General features: G+C 33.6%; 1 protein-coding gene and 1 pseudogene across 1 annotated transcript; both read left to right on the top strand.

Moving 5' to 3' along the window:
* Positions 1 to 1,072: 1,072 nt before the first annotated feature.
* On the top strand, positions 1,073 to 2,267 carry LOC149901105 (enhancer of split mbeta protein pseudogene; annotated as a pseudogene).
* Positions 2,268 to 15,461: 13,194 nt separating this feature from the next.
* On the top strand, positions 15,462 to 19,013 carry LOC149901104 (uncharacterized). The gene is made up of 3 exons (XM_090111933.1): positions 15,462 to 15,583; positions 15,762 to 15,907; positions 17,659 to 19,013. Exons 2-3 carry the CDS (start codon positions 15,770 to 15,772, stop codon positions 18,691 to 18,693), a joined length of 1,173 nt encoding a protein of 390 aa, XP_089968059.1. The 5' UTR covers positions 15,462 to 15,583; positions 15,762 to 15,769; the 3' UTR covers positions 18,694 to 19,013.
* The last annotated feature ends 1,013 nt before the right edge of the window (positions 19,014 to 20,026 follow it).

Raw genomic sequence — 20,026 nt, 5'->3', positions numbered from 1 at the left:
AATAAACATTAGCTAAGTAAAAAGTTAAAGCAATTTCTACCCGTGTCTGTCTGTCTGTATGGAGCGATAACGCTGTGTGTCGCCGAGACCGCCGCTCGGCTAGGGCTGTCACCTATATAAATATCTATTTATATTATACCTTATTTTCGTCATATTTTATTTAATTGGTAATAATATCACAATAACGTGTGAAATTTATAAAAATATTTCAAAATGTTATATCGATGCATTTTTTATCCCTATTTTTTTAAAGATTGTCTAGCAGCGTGCGACACATCCATTCACTATTTATCTTAAATAATACTAAAACGACAATTTAATGCCATTCACGTTTCCACTTTTTTGTATTTCACATTACGCTTTCGTCTTTATACTTTCCCCTAAAATTTAAGATACAGGAGTGTGACAGTGATTTACTGAGTTGCCACAAGTCATATTATGAATGACGGCTTGTTCGTGACCCCTCAGGACGTGCGCGGAGGGTACAAGTGACATTGTGAGACGCTGCCCCTTCGTCTGCGAAGTAATCTGGAGGGAACGCGTGGGAATAAGACTAGCCAGGTGCGATCAGCTGACACCCCTAATAGACTGAACAGCTGTAGTGATTTAATGTTTATTATTTTAAAAAATAACGGTTATTTTTTAATAATATTTAATAACATTTTGAAATTGAACGTTTTTTAATCAAATTATAAAACAAATTGTTTATTAAGTTTTAAAATACAACTAAATTAATTATTACATTTATTAGAAAATTCAATGAAAAAATTGAATTAAATTTTTTTATGTGAAATTGCTCAGTAAATCAATTAACTGAATGTAGGAATAATAATAATTTAATGTTAAAAAATTTTTCCTTAAAATGTATACAATTACAGTGTTCTTTTAATTAATTGAATCAAAAATGTATATCTAAAATACTAATATCATTAGTTATTTTATACGTAAAATAAAAATTATTACAGTAGTTACCAATATTGTGCAATGCGGCACCCCTATTTTTATCACGGGCGTTTTGCCACTACGCCGTAGGGCGCATAAAAGCAACGCAGCAAGCGGCGCGCGCGCCATTCGCTCAAACTCCGTCGCGAGAGCAACACCAATGATACTACCTGCTCGCACCATGTCCCCGCACGGGGCCTTCCACCCACCCTCACACGCGCACCCAGACGAAGAACCCGTCTCTCGAACCTATCAATACAGAAAAGTTATGAAACCGATGCTCGAAAGAAAACGTCGCGCCCGCATCAACCGGTGCCTCGACGAGCTCAAGGATTTAATGGTGACCGCGCTCCAAGCAGAAGGCGAGAACGTCTCCAAGCTGGAGAAAGCAGACATCCTGGAACTCACAGTTCGCCATCTCCACAGTTTAAAACGCCGTGGACAATTAGTGCTGAAACCTGAAATGTCGTACGCGGAACGCTTCCGCGCCGGATTCGCGCAGTGTGCTACCGAAGTGTCGCAGTTTATAACAAACGCAACAGTGGCCGCGAACGCTATGCATAGACAGGGTCCCGTCGACCCTCAAGCTGGAGCGAGGTTACTGCAGCATTTAAGCAATTGTATACGAAGATTGGAAACTCCGCCCGTCGTTCAGCCGCAGCCGATTGCGCCTAATGGTGTGGCGCGGCCGACACCTGTGCAGGCGATCGCGCCGGCTCCCGTTCCTCCTCAACCGATGCAGAGGACAGTGCTAACGGAGAGGAGCCTGAAGAGGCCCATAGAGGAGCCGATTGACGTGGAAACGATCGGGCCGAAGAGACAATACGCGCCGCCCTCGCCGCCGCACAGCCCCGCCTCCGAGACAGACTCCGCCCAGTCGATGTGGCGGCCGTGGTGACGGGCGCCGGCCGCCGAACCTCGTCTCATGATCTCGCATGCTCTCCATCCAGGATTGTGTCAACTGTGTGATAGTTAAAAACATTTTGTTGTTTTACCGTTAACGTTCCTAGAACCGATGTGTGTTATCGCATGAACGCTTTGCTTGTTGAAGTTTGTTTTTAATTTAATAAAGTTTTTTTTTCTTGTTCTAAATTCGTGTTACTTTTTCGACTTCAACGTCTTCCGCGTCGGGGATATGCATTTATTGTAAGACACTTTTAAAGTACCGTAATGTTAGCTGTTAAGTTTATTACTGTGATAACTATTCATAGTATTCAGTTAAACTTTGTTAGAACTCTTAGGATTGTTAGAATTATATAGAGACGTTCGCTTAGACATTATCGCTATTATAGACGAATAATAAAGAATGAGTTGTATTTATAAAACTTTATTTGATTTCGACTCCTCGTTAATATCAGAGATAAGACAAACTGGACATAAACGACAAAAAATAAGCATAAGAAGTTGCAGTATAAAAACCGAAACCCACAATTTCGACAAGATAGCAATCGTTATGTAAATTAGCTGTTGATAAAATCGATGTGCTTGCGCGATAATTATCGTAGCAAGTTCCACGTCGAACAATAAAAGTGTTTCATGAAATATTCACGAGTACCTACATCCACTAAATGTCAATTCCCACGCTGTCTCCGCTAGCCGCTAGCTTCGTAATGCTCTCCAACTATTACGATACCTCGTGTTTTGAGAACTGCCTTATCTAACAATCTAATACTTTTTATCCAGATTAATGTATATGACAAATGTAAACATGACGCCTATAACTAGTATTTTTAAATGAATTTTATTATGTCGTTTTCACACTGTATAATTTATATCAGATATCCATATTAAATTAAATTCTTAATTATAATGTATTCACATAAATCAATAACTTATGTAGTTTACATTATTTAACATGTTTAGGAAATGTTTTCATAATTTTGCTCTAACATATTACACATAAATTGCAAGTTTATAAATCAAGTGTTTTTTTTTTTTAGAAATAAATATCTACATTTTGTTGCTATGGAAATACAAAGTTTATTAAACAACAGCTGTATATTAAGCAAATGAAAATCTTTTATTACTTCTTATTAATACTTTGCGACAAAATATAATACTTTTGCATTCATATTGTCCATTCAATTGCCGTATCATCGACCAGTCACGTACATATTATTAGTACCTATAGTATTATATTATCTGTGATGATTTAAATTACAACCTACCAAAGTGAGAAGCCCTTAAATCTTTCCATACTCCATAATTACACTTACCGAAGTAGCATCATCACAAATTGGTCCGATTCTAATTGTGTTGCGTGCCAAGCCGTGGGAACGTGAAAATAATATGAATAACCTCAATTCAACTTAACGTTATTACCGTGAGATATTTGGTGGAAAATTAACATCGCTTCAGTTCATTGTTTTTGGAAAACAATTTGTTTGAAGCAATCAATATAATTTCTTGATTGGAACTGTTGTATGAGCGTTTCTACGTTTGTAAATATTCTGAGGCGAATGGAAACTTACACGAAGGTTCATTAGAACCTTTGAAATTGTTGGCTTCAAAACAAGAAGGTATCACTTTCTTGATTGTTAAGATATACCAAGAGTAGAACGGGAAAGAGTAATATAGCTACAAAATATTTCCATACGTAAGTTTAAACGGCAATCTATTACCTACAGAAAATTAAAAAAAGATCTTTTAAGCTTTACGGATTTTGAAAAAGTTCAATTGCTTATTGTGAATGTTAATCACTATTATTATACAACCAATTCTTTAATATTATCACACTTTATAGCATTAGGTAGGTATATGTATTAGACCTAGAACTTCTGGGCCAGAAGTATAAATATTTGAGTAGATTATTATCTCTACCAACGCTTTTAAAATAACCGAAAAGTCAGTATCCAGTACCTACTTAATATAAAAAAATTATCTTCATTTGATTACAATCTAAATAATAAAATCTGAACTACCTTTCTTTACGATGTTTATCAAAGGTGTAATATATTTTAGATACAAACAAGTGACCTTAAGATCGCCTTTTTTACTGTTTATTATGTATATAAATTATTGTAATCCTTTTTCGTGGGTGATACACGACGTAGTGATGTGTCGTGCGTTGTTATAAATCCGTGCTTGAAATCTTCTAGTAGGTACCTATCTAGTAGAAGAGGAAAATGCTTAGGTATAAGTTTAAAGATTTGATTTGATTTGAAGAGAGAGCTCTGTATTTTAATTAGATCTCATTCAAAATTTCGTTTGTAATTTCCGTAGTTTTATAAAATTCAAAAGATCTGCCTTGTTATAGGCCACATTGTACAAGCGTAGTTAATTATTTATATAAAGTAATAATTGTCGTTGATAAATATTTTCCAATAAACTGATTGATTTTTTTTTAATATACTTACTTAGCAGAAGGGAGAAAAGGCTTAGCATGTTACATAATAAATGTAGTACGTAGGTAAATTTCGTTAATGTAAATGTAGAGTCAACATAAATTTAGATTTGTTCCGTCAGATATTATTCAGAAGAAAATTATTTGCTACTAGTGGTCCGCCCCGGCTTCGCCCGTGGTACATATTTCGCAATAAAAGGTAGCCTATGTCCTATCTCGGGTATCAAAATATCTCCATACCAAATTTCATGCAAATTGGTTCAGTAGTTTAGGCGTGATTGAGTAACAGACAGACAGAGTTACTTTCGCATTTATAATATAAGTATGGATAACAAAATAACTAAAAAACATGCTACTTGACAATTTCAAAACAAAAGTAATTATTGTTTGAAAACCGCGAAGTTACGTATAGTCGTAAAAATAAGAGTAGGTACAATGTTCTAAAGGTACGAATTCAGCGTAAAAAGTAAAAGTAAAATGTATTAACTAATCTAACGTCTTACATAACACTACTTTCAGATTTGTCAGTTCAGTCTATAAAGAACTATGGGTATTAAAAAATATACCTACTCGTTATGATTAGTTTCAGTAGACGATATTATATGTTTTATTTACATAACCAGGATATATTATTATTCATATTAACATTATGTATTGTATCTATTAGTTACCTAATTTTATTTTATCTGGTGAGATTCTATGGAGTAGATAATATGTATGATTAATATAATTTATCCTAATCGTATAACCTATTATATTATTAGAACTAAATGTTCAAAAAAGTTTAGTTCTCTTGTTGATAGCATAACACAGAAGCTATTAGATAAAATAATATTATTGCTAACATAAGCCATCTCTTTACTTTAAAATCAAACTAAAAAGCATTAAGTACCTATAACATGATTATGAGCTATAGGAGAACCTGTACCTATTCTATATATCGAACATAAATTAATATCACTCATAATAATCGACTCTATTTTTAGTTCAAATGGTGATAACTTACAACCATAGTTGTTTATGTTCAAGTACCGTTTATCAAACACGTAATTAAAATAAATTAATAAAATGAATGGACCTTGATCGCACGAGGTGAAACATTTGGTTATTTATAATTATTATCCGGTTTATTTCGCTTCACTTGAACGCGTCACGATTTTCATTTTTAAAACCTCGTGAGAGATGCACGATGCAATTAAGATTAGTGTTCATGTGTCAGGCTTTTTTAATATTGAAAGCGCGGGTTTGAGGCGTGATAGTATAGTTCAAGATATCTAGAAAACCGGGTTTATTTAATGTGCTATTAAAGATTATAGAGAATAAGGAAAAGATCTCAAATATTTTATATCATCTTGAATATAAATTCTCATGTATTTGTTGAGATTTTAGAAATCTAGATAAGAAAATGCGTTATTCTCATCATGGTTAGGTATTTTATCTACAACTCAATTAATAATTATTAATTATAAAAATAATTTAAATTAAATCCATCATGCATATGCTTGTCGACTTTAACTTTGCACTGCATATAAAAAGTCCATAAGCATCCTATTAAAAAGCATATAGACCGGGAGATACTGACACAAAATTTCGAGTCATTTGTAACAGGATGGCGGTTCTACAGGGGTCTTAGTACGCAATGATAAAAAGAAAAATGATGGTGTGATCGCTGGTATCGGTGGTTTAGTCGCGTGGGCGTTAGCCGAACTCGTCGGAAAAATAGCGAAAGTCAAACGATTTGTAACACAAAAATTTTAGTATTTACCGATAGCCCATAAAAAAGAAGTAGGCGGTAGTGTCATGCCATACTTTTCCGGTGTGACTTACAGCCCGCCATACCGACGCGAATATGTTGATTTAAATAAAACAATTATTCAACCATTTGTACCAGGCTAACTTTTGCACAGGTAACCATCGTCGTGCAGCCATTTACGAAAATCGCCATGCCATACTTTTCGGACGATTCCGAATGGTTGCCATACCGCCGAAAATCTGCAAAAAAAATTTATTTCGCCAAACTTTTTGTACCAGTATTGCATTTGGATTTTTGGAGAGTATTTGATAAAATGTGACCATTATTATATTTGCCACACTTCTAGTAGGGGGAAAAAGTCCTGTCATACTTGAAAAATTAATTTAGTATTAATTTATATAAGTGAAGATTTCCAACACCTAGATCTTTGAAATTTTGTATTTATATTCTTTGATCCTCAAACTTCCAGGAAAAATAAGTGCCATACTATTACAAATCGTTTAACTTTCGCTATTTTCCGACGAGTTCGACTAACGCCCACGCGACTAAGCCGCCGGTACCAGCGTTCACACCATCATTTTTCTTTTTGTCATTGCGTACTAAGAACCCTGTAGAACCGCCATCCTGTTACAAATGACTCGAAATTTTGTGTCAGTATCTCCCGGTCTAATAGCATCGCTCCCAGTGTTAAGATATAAACATAAAGCGGTGCGATGTCGATCTGTCAGTCCGTCGTGAGCGCGGCGCGCGACCCTGTCACGCGTTGTATTGCACGAGAATACAGGTACGAATTGTATGTTGTTGTTTATTTAATTCTTCTGATTTAATACTAAGGGGAAATTATAGAGAAAAACATTGGGTACATAAAGCATCGCTCCGAGTGTTGAGATATAAAGAAAGCGGTGCGATGTCGATCTGTCAGTCCGTCGTGCGCGCGGCGCGCGACCCTGTTCCCTGTTCCTGTCCCATTCCATCACTAAGCAAATATTTTCCAAAAAGTTACGTAATAAATGGCATCCCGACATTCAGCCTTTTTACATTTACAGTCTTGATAAATTTTCTTATATCAGTTATTATACTTATTTTTACCGGTACATACATTATTATTATGTCATTAAAGATTTTTATTATTTTAATATGAGGAAAAACGCTCATCCTCCCAGTCCGTGCCTGCATTTGGCTCGCCACAGGCGATAGTTTTCCCACGGTCGCGGCCGCTTCGTGCTCAAGTATGAACTGCCATTTGCATGCCCTCCCCACCGCATTACACAACCAATTTAACAAGCACCGCGGCTCTAAATCATTACTTATCACGCGTCACCTATATAACTTGGCCGGGTTACAGCCAATTCATTAGAGGATCCGTAGCGCGAATTACAGATTACTGCGTAATTGTGATGAATCGTTCTCGTATTGGGGTCTTGTTAGACTGTATGTAGTTTATATAGTGATCATGAAACGTTGTGAAACGTTTTGTTTTTATTTAGAAGATTATCATTTATCATGCTTAGTATATAATAAACTATAAAGATCAATTATTGTGGTTAGTGTAGAAAATGTTTTCAAATATAAAATTGAACTGATTTAAAGAATTTTACTGTAAAATATCGAAAGACTTTATTAGTTCAATGGTTTTTGCTTATCGCTGCTATAATAATGCATTATTATGTGTCTGAAGGGACACACCGCCCCGGAATGGCGCGAAGGATGCGGGTTCGAGTCCCGCCTCGTGATCGAATTTTTTCTATTCTTTATAAATTTATATTTATAAAGCATTTGAATGCCATAAAACCAAAAATATAAATTCAATAATGCATTATTTTTAAAACTGTATATTCGAATGTGTACAAATAGATATGCTAAAAATACAAACTGGTATCACTATTAAGATAATTAATTTATTTATTTATTTAAATTAAATACACACAACAGGTCACGATCTTGCCGGACCCATAGGCGACATATCAATTTCGGGAGCAGATCGCAACCCAACAAAATGTGTACAATTACTACTATAATGAGATACAGCTTTCAGTTATTTAAAGCGTGTTACAATAAAATCATAATTAAAAATTCAATAATTAAATATTAGATATAAAAGAAAGACAATTGAAATAATTAAAATAATGCTTTCTTATACAATAATAACAAAATTACAAAATTAGACAACTAGGACATCATTTCACTATTTGACAAACATGTTCTTTAAATATGTTTAATGTAATTTCAATTTCAATAATGTAATTTCAAAAAATCCTTTCACTCATTACTGTCAATATCAAAATTTATTACCATTGCAAAGAATCATTGCTTAATATTAACCAATGAATGCACATCAATTATAATATCTAATAAAAGTTAATATAATTATAATATCCAGTCTACCGGAGAAGCAAAGGTTGTAATTACCACCCGTGCCGCCCATCCTCTTCATAAGGTCATTTAATATTAAATTAGTGGCTTTTTGAACTCCAAATAGCTTGTATGCAATATGTAATATAATAACTTGAAGCTTTTTATGGGATAGTTAATCAAAAAATAACACTAAAACAACGATTAAGACAGTGTTTTGAAATAAAATATTTTCTACATTTGACGCTCTACCTACATAATATTTAGATAGGCGGCTGCTCTTTTATCATATAATAAACAAATTTGTTTCTCTTCTTGTCTGTAGCATAGATAATATATAATATGGTGCTATTGTAGCAATGTGCCGATATCATTCATAAAATTGTTTGGCAAATCTAAACATTAGACCCGAAGCCCCGCAAAATAAGTATTTACGGTAATAAAATACAGTACAAACATCTATTCAAACAAATATTGTTGCCGAAAAGAGTGTTTTCCTTTTTTTCCAAAAGTTGCTTTATAAACAATACAGCAGTAAAGCGATTATGACCGGGCCTTTAAACCGCACGATAATGTTCAGCAATTTGTTTTCTAACGGGCACTTTTTAATTTGCCGTCTTCAAAGCGGTAACTTTCGGCATGCCCATTCAGAATCGTACACAAGCCAAACAATAAACGCAAATAAACATAAAATTCCGCTAATGGACCAAAAAGAATCACCAATTGCGCAAACAAAAGTAAAAACTGTTTCCTTATTGAAAACAATAAATCGCCGTGAAAGTGTACGGGCGAGTAAAACATTGGAACGGCGCCGTTTATCCACGGGATCGTGATAAAACATAAATTCATAAAAACCGAATGAGCTATCACTGTTTAAAATACAGCACTTCGCGATTATTGAGAAACCAGATCGTCTGACGTTCCCACGCCGTCTTTCCGGCCGAGGCGAATTTTGACAGATAACTATAGAATCACTAACAACGCGAGTACAGACAGCAAATGTTTTAAGATTAATGAAAGTTTGATTGCTATTGTACTGTTTGATTGATAACTCTGTTATATGCTGCAATCATCGCTAATTCGTATGTGCCCATTTCTTTCGTTGTAAGAACGTATTCGGTTGTGGAAAATAGTTATTTGATGATTTTAAAATTATAAGAGGACATACGTGTAAAATATATGCAGGAGTGCCGAAAAATACTCTATTAATACTGACAATTTATTTACCAAATGTCTCGATGAAACTGCTCTACATAAGATTCGTATGGTATTTTAAACTTACAACTTAATAGTTCATTTTTTTCCAATCACAATACACAAACATTCATTACAATCAAAGACACGTAACATCTAGTAGTCATCTTTAGAATGAATAGACATATTTTTTTGCCGACTGTACGATAAAAAAGTGGCGGTATCAATTAACTGCGGCGCCGCACATCGCCAGCGAGTTCTGTAAACTATTGATTCTGGTTTACAAGCCATTAACTGTTCTCCAAGCTTTTATAAGTGTCTAAAAAAGCCCAATTAGCTCGTTATGGCGGGGTGTGCTTTCGCTATGTAAATAATGAACGCAATTTATACGGTTGATACAAAGAGTTTTTATAACCTTTTTGCTGGATACCGGCTGTTTGTAATTGAATATAAGTTGAAAAAAAGTTATGAATTATTTTAAAACGAGATGTAAAGGTGACATGTACAATGCGCTTTATTAGCTGCGATGTAATATTGGAATGGAATTAGAATTCTTCGACTTTGAATTTACTACATGTCTTGAAAATTGTTTTCCATTTAAATCGTCTTGTCGTCGTTGTATTACATTTTATACAATTTATCGCTATTTATATGAAAATTATTAAAAGTTAGAACCAAATTCATCTACGCCTAAAAGCTTCACTTCGTAGAACGCATTTTGGTAGGTTAGCTCTATCTTATATTATTTGTCTTATATTTACGCTTTTCATTTTAAGTTCCCGTGATGTCTTGAATCAGTACATTTCCCAGTGTAAGAAAGTGGTACATTTTTGTCTCAGATCCACACTGGAATGAATACTGCTTTAAGACATCATGGTCACCCCCTCGGTTCCTTTCAACAACTTCCAGCATCATATTATACAACCATAAACCAGTACTTTTATTACAACCACTTCCGCGACCTCTGAAATTCCTAATTAACGTAGCGTGTTTGTTTAAAGCAAGCTTCGGTTACATTCTGCGAGCCTGGTATTCAAAGCTCGTATTGTTATCATTGACATTGCTGTGAGAACTTGATGCGGCTAATTTCCCACGCGTGCCAGACAAGATAAACAAAAACACCCACGACTTTCGGTCGTCTTAATGAAGCAATTATGGAATGTACAGTGATAATTAAGCTCCTTGGGTGTCATGACCGCCTGGTATGTGTGCAAAATCGTAAATTGATGCCTCTATTATTTGCGTTTAAATTGTCACCTAAGATGACTGCATACATAATTTAAAAGAATTAACAATTATAATATTAATTGCTTATGTTACAAGCGAAATTGAAATCATAAAAAACAATGTAGAGTCACTGACAGACAGGCAGATATAGGTTTAGAGACATTTAGCACATAAACCTACACAATTGTTTTAATTTAAATGTATTCATGGACATTTTTGATAGGTAATCTATTCATCTAGTTTATAAAATAGAGATTTAATCAGTTCAAATACATATTCATGTAAATAAACAAATAAATACAAATTTCATCATTCTCTGAACACGTTTACCACTTTATCTAAAATCGGTTTATCGTTTATTTTTTCGGTTTATCTTATAAAGAAAAACAACAAAAAAATAGGAATAGTTCCAGATATTTCCATAAAATTTTATTTCATGTTAAGCTGGTTACATTGTGCAATTTGAGAATTTTTTTTTTAAATAGAATTTTTTATATGACGCATTTTTTATATTCATTATAAATTTTTCATAAGCATTTGAATGGTAGAAAACTAAATAGTAAATTAAGTATTTGAAAAAATTAATAATGATGGTGGCCAAAGTTTGACAAATATTGCATTTAAAACAAGCAAAATGCTATACCTAATTACGTTTGTGAGTCATTAATAAATAATTGAATTAAATAACATGGTGCAATTTGTGCAAAAATGACAACTATATTTAAATAAATAAATTATTTTTCCTCTAGGCTGATTTATTTATACCTACATATATTTCCGATGTTGGTAATATGTAATCAAAAAAGTTAAATAACAAGAAACTGTGATGAAATATCCTGTTATTATTTTTAATTTCTTCAATAGGCATGAGGGATAATATTTACTTACTTAACGTATTTTAAGCTAAGATTGATATAAATTAAATGATTAAAGGTGTTGCAATGAAGAAATGTGGAGAAACGCTAAACAATTTTAAATTACCAAGTAAAAATCCTCACGAAGGTTTGATAGAACGCTGAAAAATGTCAGGAAGATGTTTAATATTAATGAAAGAAATGAAAGGTATGTATAATCGCTATTTTACAATATGAAAAGTAGAACATACGCATTTCTTATTTTCTGTGTTCTACAAGTGTTTTCAAACTCAAACTCAAACATTTATTCATTCAACTAGACTTTCTTGGAAGTTTGGAACCATTTTTTATCGTCAAAATGCATAATTTAATATTTGTCGCAGATTCGCTAAGCAGTTTCTACCAATGAAATATATTGTACTACTGTGGTGTCTACAGAGATGAGCCGGCAAGAAATTTTAGTTGCTCTTAAAAATCATGTCATTTTTTGTATATGTTATTTAACTTATATAACATGCGTTGTTTATTTTAATTACTATGCAATCGATAAAATAAAATCGTTTTGCCCATAACACGATTTGATTTGCGAGACGAATCTGTATTCTCTAACCTCACAAAACGGTACTAACATACATAAAATTTATTGTGTCATTTGTATCCGCATTGCGTCAATATATTGAAATTCACACAACGATTTTTTGTACGGCTCGTGATCTGTGTGCGGTTAAATTTTTAGTTTTTACGGTTTTTCGCAAACGACGATGACTATTGCGAATGCACCCTAAATACCGACACAGCAGACAATGACTGAATATAACCTATTTTTAAATCTCATTATTATGTTGTTAAGTCTTATTAGAATTTTAACCTGATACATGTTAAAATTCAGGATTAAAATATTAATATCGATTTGATTGTATTGTTTTATGTTTGTCACTTCAAAGCTTTTTATCAGAATGACCTTTTGTAAACTTCGATTTATAAATTGATACATATTATGTACTTACAATAAACTATTACCTTAGATTACAAACTATTACCTACAAAATTTCGGTATTTTTCAAAAATACAAAAAGTTAATTTTTTTTCACACTTTATAGACACTCATAAAAATATATCCAGTTTTGTTTGTTAACTAACAACTTTGCATATTTTTAATAAAGTATTATAATGTTTTTATTGACAATTTTATTTTTATTAGTTTATCTTATATATAAAAATGAATCGCAAAATGTGTTGGTAAGCGCATAACTCGAGAACGGCTGAACCGATTTCGATAATTCTTTTTTTATTATATTCCTTGAAGTACAAGGATGGTTTTTATGTAGAGAAAACGTAAACATATACCACGGGCGAAGCCGGGGCGGACTGCTAGTTTTACTATACAATCATATACTTACTCGTAGTTTTCCAAGCTGTATATTATTAATAAAATGTATGCGACAAAACGTGCGTCATTGTTTAGTCTAAGCCCTTACTTCCACAAGCAATCAAATTTAATCTTAGTTGCCGTTTCTTTGTAGACCAAATAATGAGACATGCAAATAATATAATCATTCGCTTATCCATTTAGACCGGACTCTCAGTGGAGTTTCGTTTGCAAAAATAGCGGACCTAAATCTGACTTCTGATATATATTGTATAGATCCCAGACATCCTATAGACAGATGTTGCCAACCAGTTTTGTGGTCCCCCTCTCCCCACCCCGGTAATTAAATATGGCATACAAAGATAAAAATAAAAATTTCCAAAACATGCCGTGTGGGGTATAAAATGAAAGAGCTTATTGAGTAGATCACGAATATATAGCATACTATACATCTTACACTTTCTCTAAAATTTTTTAGAAACATTACGAAAATGCTCCATTTTTGATTTTTTGAGTTAACTTTAAACCACTATAGATTGAAAACTCATGAATATATTTTTTAAATTATTATTTTAAATAATTAACAATAGTCCATTGTTTACGATTCAATAGTTCGTACAGTGAAATAGTTGCATGGGGGAGTGGGGGGAGCATTCAAATATGGCGAGTATATTTTCAAGTTTATGCCAGAAATAAAGGCCTAATACAAAAATATCGTGTCAGGGCTTAGAATAATTATCCCTGCACTGTCGTTGTGTTTGACAGAATGAAAAATATGGCAGAACATTCTTGAATCAGCTTGAATTCAGTGAAAGTTGCGCCTTGCAATTTAAAACATTTTGTGGGGTCATCAAATCCACCACATACATATAGCTCACTTATATTATATTACGAACTATTGAATCGTAAACAATGGACTATTGTTAATTATTTAAAATAATAATTTAAAAAATATATTCATGATTTTTCAATCTATAGTGGTTTAAAGCTAACTCAAAAATGGAGCATTTTCCTAAATTTTCTAAAAAATCTTAGAGAAAGTGTAAGAAATGTTATAGTATGCTATATATTCGTGATCTACTCAATAAGCTCTTTCATTTGATACCCCACACGGCATGTTTTGGAAATTTTTATTTTTATCTTTGTATGCCATATTTAATTACCGGGGTGGGGAGAGGGGGACCACAAAACTGGTTGGCAACATCTGTCTATAGGATGTCTGGGATCTATACAATATATATCAGAAGTCAGATTTAGGTCCGCTATTTTTGCAAACGAACATCTCCTTGGAGCCTGCTCTAATTTTCATAAACGGTAAACTGTAAGCCGAAATTTGAAAAAAGAATGCCGCTATTTTCCTTCCTTTAGAAATTACTAAAAAAAAGAAACCGCTAGAAGAATAAGAAATTAAATTTTATAATCAGCCAGTTTTAAGACCTATAATTATACAATCTCAAACGCGTTTTATTATTTAATGACGGTCCAAAAAGTTCGAATGACAAAGGCAAGTCCGAGTGAATAGAGAACCCACCCTGGAATTTGAAAAGAGCGGCTCGCGCCAATTTTTACCTGGCGGGAAAAAAATGTGTGGGCCATTTCATTATATTTCTTTAGGTCTGTCCCAATTGTTAGAGGATTTCTAAGTTTTTGTCTATCTTCAGTTAAATTCCGACAAAGTTCAGACAGCGGTACGATAAAAGTTTGCGCGCATAATGAAACCGTTAGCTGAAATTGCGAAGAACTGTATATATTTATTATTTTATGGAGTCATAATGTTTTATTTGTTAAGGTTAATGTTTTTGTCTAGTGTAATGGTGGTTAATTAATGTTACTCCGTACTCGTGCGGCTTTCCTTTGATTTGAGATTACTAGATAAAAGCTAGTGATAATGTCCAAATGAGCTTTTAATTTGTATGTTTTATTGCTGAAACAAAATATTTTATACTTACATAAATATCATGTATTATGTACGTAATGTTTAAAATACACGTTATAGGAACTTAGTTAAGAATTAAGATGTACATGAAAATTCAAAATACATAGCTTCAAACAAGTTTATTTTATTTAAATAATTTAATACAAGTGCCTGAAACAAGAGAAATACCTCGAATTAATCATTATAAATGTTATTGATACAACATTGCATTAAAACATGTTGTGTTTAAAGTTTCCTTTTAAAAGTTTTTCCTCGAATTATCTTACCAAACACGTATCAGCGAATCGCGAACAAAAACCAAGATGATATTTCATACTTATATTTTCATAATTATGTACTGTATATCCTGTGGGCCCTGGGAAAGTATGTTACGCATGTTCGTAACTTAATCGCTGCGCCACACGTGCGTTTGCGCACGCTATGAATGGCAGGGCGTAGGGCCGGGAAGGGCGGCGGGGGAGCAGGGCAGCGCGGGGCGGGGGGCGGCGGGGCGGCGGGTGAGGCCGCCGGGAGTAGGCTTTTTTCAGGCAGTACATACCGACGCGCGACCGGGAACGCGTGTGTCAAAAATCTTCCGCATACAAAATCAATTTCAAACCGTGATCGTGTCAAGGTTAGGCTCCATTATTTATGTTTACTTTATTATTTTTCTGTTGTTCAAATTCGACTTTAATTTCCTATTAATATTCATGAGCAATATTTTTCGCAGCACATAAATTAACTAACCATATATTATGGACGGTAAACATTTAAATGTGACGTGTTTATTTATGTTGTGATTTGTTCGGCAGATTGCACAATGGCTTCGGACCCGGCGCCCCTGTCGAAGACGGCCAAATATAAGAAGATTACAAAACCGCTTTTGGAGAGAAAACGACGAGCACGCATTAATCGGTGCTTAGATGAACTCAAGGACCTCATGGTCGGAGCGTTAGAGGTACGTACGTACACTGTACATTATACTTAGGCTGCATATTTGATTCGATGTCCCCGAATTTCATTATTTTGTGCTGTTTAATCGATAGCTGGTAGTGGATTTTCTTAACAAACTGCTTTTCTTTTCCAACAAAAATGCGTAGTTTTTGTGAAAATCGAAATTAAAAATGATATTTTTTAAGGTTATTTTTGTACTAAAAACGCAACTTAAAGTAAAATCTTAAGCCATTATAGTATCAAAATGTCTAATTATCACACTCACACGCATTATTTTTAAATATATTTACGTACCTATTACTTTATTTACATATTACAATTTATTTTGTTAAAATATTATTTTAACAATTTAGTATAGCCAAAAACGTTCCATATTTTGTATTCACAACAAGCCACAGATAACACAGATTAGTTAATATGACGCAGATCACAGATTAGCAATACAAATATACTAGCTTATCATAGAGTATAAATGATACATTTTAATTTTTAATGTTTTTTTTATAGCTCACTTGCTTCAGTTTTTAAAATCGATTAACTTTTACTTTTAGTATTCAAATAGGTAGCGAGGAGCGAAGCGACGAGCGTGTTAGGTTAACTGTTGAACTGCCGCACGAGCCGAGCGAGCGAAGCGAGCGTGCCGCGGCAGCGGCCGGCGAGTGCCAGAAGCGACTTTAGGGCGATTCCTACTCAAACAAAAAAACTACGTAGGTTAAAAACTTCTAAACTTTTATTTTTAATACCAGAATAGGTAGCGAGGAGCGAAGCGACGAGCGTGTTAGGTTAACCCTTGAACTGCCGCACGAGCCGAGCGAGCGAAGCGAGCGTGCCGCGGCAGCGGCCGGCGAGTGCCAGAAGCGACTTTAGGGCGATTCCCACTCAAACAAAAAAAAAACTACGTAGGTTTAAACAACCTGTTTGTATTTTATTTATGTATCGTAAAATTTTTGTTATTATCAAATGCTATCTAAATTAAAATTATTTTTGACAAATTCATTTTAAAAATCACTTTCGAATTATATTTATTATCTACAATCGTGAACGCGTCATATAACATTTATTATCTATGGCATGTCGTAAATACGTGGTAAATACAAACTTAAATTTTTGGCTATATATACATTTTTCAGGTAATATAATTTAAGAAATTGTTATAAATAAATTAATAATACGGCAATATATTTAAAAATATTGCCTGTGTGCGAGATTACTAGAAGTTTTAATACGACAATGGTATAAAAGTGTCGTTTTTAGTACAAAAATAACCTTAAAAAAAATAATTTTCATTTTCGATTTTCACAAAAACTACGCATTTTTGTTGGAAAAGAAAAGCAGTTTGTTAAGAAAATCCACTACCAGCTATCGATTAAACAGCACAAAATAATGAAATTCGGGGACATCGAATCAAATATTTAACCTTATACTTATTTAAGTTCAAGGTTTATATCCTCTTTAATATTTGATTAAAAGTCTAAATTTAAACTTGCACTCAGAAAAAAGTATCAGCGCTTTTTTGTAGTCATTAAAAGAGCAATCCATCTTCCATTCACACGCCATTTATTTTTATCACGAACCGGTCGTCCTTCTGTTTATTAAACAGTGCTTACCTACTTGGGTGGGACCGCAAACTGGTACAAAGTTAGGCCATTAATAACAACTCATCGGAACAGTTATATTAATGTGACGTTCATCTTCGCGTAACGTGAGAATCATGCGCACCTGCTGCAATGTCTTATTGTTTTATTTTGTCCACAGATAGACGACGACAACCTGAGCAAGTTGGAAAAGGCAGATATCCTTGAGTTAACGGTTAACCATCTTACAAAGTTGCACAGGCCCAAAGACCCGATTCTAGAAGCGAAGAAATTTCAAGCAGGTTTTGGACAATGCGCGGCTGAAGCGTGTAGATTTATCATGTCAGTCCCAGATTTAGATACGAAAGTTAGCCAGAATTTAATCAGTCATTTATCTACATTAATAACAGCACAACCTTTAACTATCCAAGTACCAGAGAGACCATCGTTTTCACCACCCACATCACCTTCATCTGTGGTATCTGATAGACAACATTATTACAGCGATCATGAAAGATCTTCATCGGACGCTGAAGATTCAGTATACTCAGCTGAAGGACCTAAAAATTGGTCCTACGCTAGGGCCAAACAGCCAAGCCCGCCGATGCCGGGACTTTTAACAACGGTAGACAAACTTGTTCCACAACACAACACCGATTATGGTGCAATGAACGGACACAGAAATGGCGCTTACTTCAATCGAGTCCCAGCGGAAGCTAAAGACGTCATTTTGCAAAAAATAAGACAGCACATAATGGACAAACGTGGTAATGAGAACGTTAATAGCGCTGACGCGAATGTTAACGCGGAACTGCCGACTGAACAGAAATACGTACACAGAGAAGAGACTTATACGAATGATTACTCATATTATTCACCCAACTATCCGAGCGACACATTAGATTTGAGAAAGGTTCGCTCACCGTTGAAATCGGCGGAATACTCACCGAAGGATACGCGATATACCAAAGAACCTGATACGGTTGTTGAAAACAAGGCTGATATTGTCAGCGTACCGGAACCGTGCGAATTGCCGATGGATTACAGCAACTTACCGCCAAAAAAGAAGAGGAAATTGATCGAGTACCAGGAGTACAAAAAACAGGAGGAGGCAAGGCGGCAACAAAACGCTTTTTATGCGGAGAAAAACGAGCGGCCGCGTGAAGGACCACCGGCAGATCACGAGTTAGACGCAAACAAGTGGCGCCCGTGGTAATTCTAGTTTTTGCCGCCATTTCATTGTGATATTAACTCTTCCATTAAAAGCTTTAATTTGTTATAAATATAGTGTTAAGTTTAGCGTTATTCCACATATGTGCCTTATGTAAATCGTTCGTTGTTTAAATTACAGTGCCATGTTATTTTGATCTCGTGTCTTCCTTGATTATTGTCAGTAATTTGAGTCTTCCTTGACATTTGTTTAAAAATAATTGTACTATTGTAATCTTAGATTTAGAAGTTATGCATTTTTATTTGTGTGATTTTTGTATATTTGTTAAGAGATTGAGTCGGAAAATAAATAATTTATAAACATTTTTCATATTTTTTTTTATTCCTTTAGTACCTACAGCAAAATAAATTAAAAGTTCATAATTCAACAGTTTAATGTTTGTTTAAACAATCTCCTTTCCTAAAAAAACCCCTCTAAACAGGTTAGGTATAATAATTGTCACATATTGCGTTTGAGGACAACCACAGTACTTAATACAACTTTATAATTCAAGCCAAGATTGAAAAATAATCATTTAAATATTTAGATTTTAGAGCAACACACGTTAACAAGATATTGTACCTATTTATAGAATTAGTAAATTGAGACATTATGAGATTAGTAGGTAAATAATATTATCAAAAGAAATACATACTTAACAAAAACTTTACAAAGAATACCTAGTTACAAACTGATCTCAACACTTATTGATATCACTCGTGTTTCAAAGACCTAATTAAACCTTGAAAGTGATGAAACGATTAAAAATAAAATTGTTACATTATACGCAAAAATATAATCCAGTGTGGTACTTACTTAGCAGAAACTTTTTATATACCTAACTATTTTATTTTACCAAAAACATTTTTTTTGCAAATTTGTGTTGATGTTCATCTACTAAAAAAATATTTTTGGGCGTCGAATGTAGAACATTTTGCATATAATATACCTACTTGCTGATTGACAAATTAATATATAAATAAAAAATTTGCAAAGAGTACATGCCAGCCATCTAGTGAATCAATTTGTAAACTATATGTTCAGTTTTTTTTTATAAATTAAATAGTTGCTGTACTACAGAATAAAAATTGTAGGTGGCGCTTTAACCAATGCTAGCAAAGTTGAGTGATACGTTCATTATTGTATAGATGGCGCTATACTTAAAAATTATAATTAAAACTGTTCATAGATGTCACTATATCATTAATGTTACTAGAAGCTGCTAGTAGATACTAGCTATAATTAAAAAGTATTTTAATAATGTAAAACAATTATTAATATTTTAAATTATGTAAATTATATGCAAAATGATCGTTAAAATAATAATAAATAGAAAAAC

This window comes from Colias eurytheme, chromosome 17, assembly GCF_061535395.1.
Source record: "Colias eurytheme isolate Ceu_HAF_F1 chromosome 17, ilColEury1 Martin Lab GWU primary, whole genome shotgun sequence".
Taxonomy (NCBI): domain Eukaryota; kingdom Metazoa; phylum Arthropoda; class Insecta; order Lepidoptera; family Pieridae; genus Colias; species Colias eurytheme.
Note: the sequence above shows the minus strand (reverse complement) of the source record. Positions and strands in the feature narration are given on the sequence as shown.

What these genes read in the sequence shown, in the direction of transcription:
- LOC149901104 (XM_090111933.1), top strand. Translation starts at nt 15,770, where the DNA reads ATGGCTTCGGACCCGGCGCCCCTGTCGAAGACGGCCAAATATAAGAAG. An exon ending in TCATGGTCGGAGCGTTAGAG is followed by an intron (nt 15,908 to 17,658) that starts GTACGTACGTAC and finishes TTTTGTCCACAG; the next exon opens with ATAGACGACGACAACCTGAG.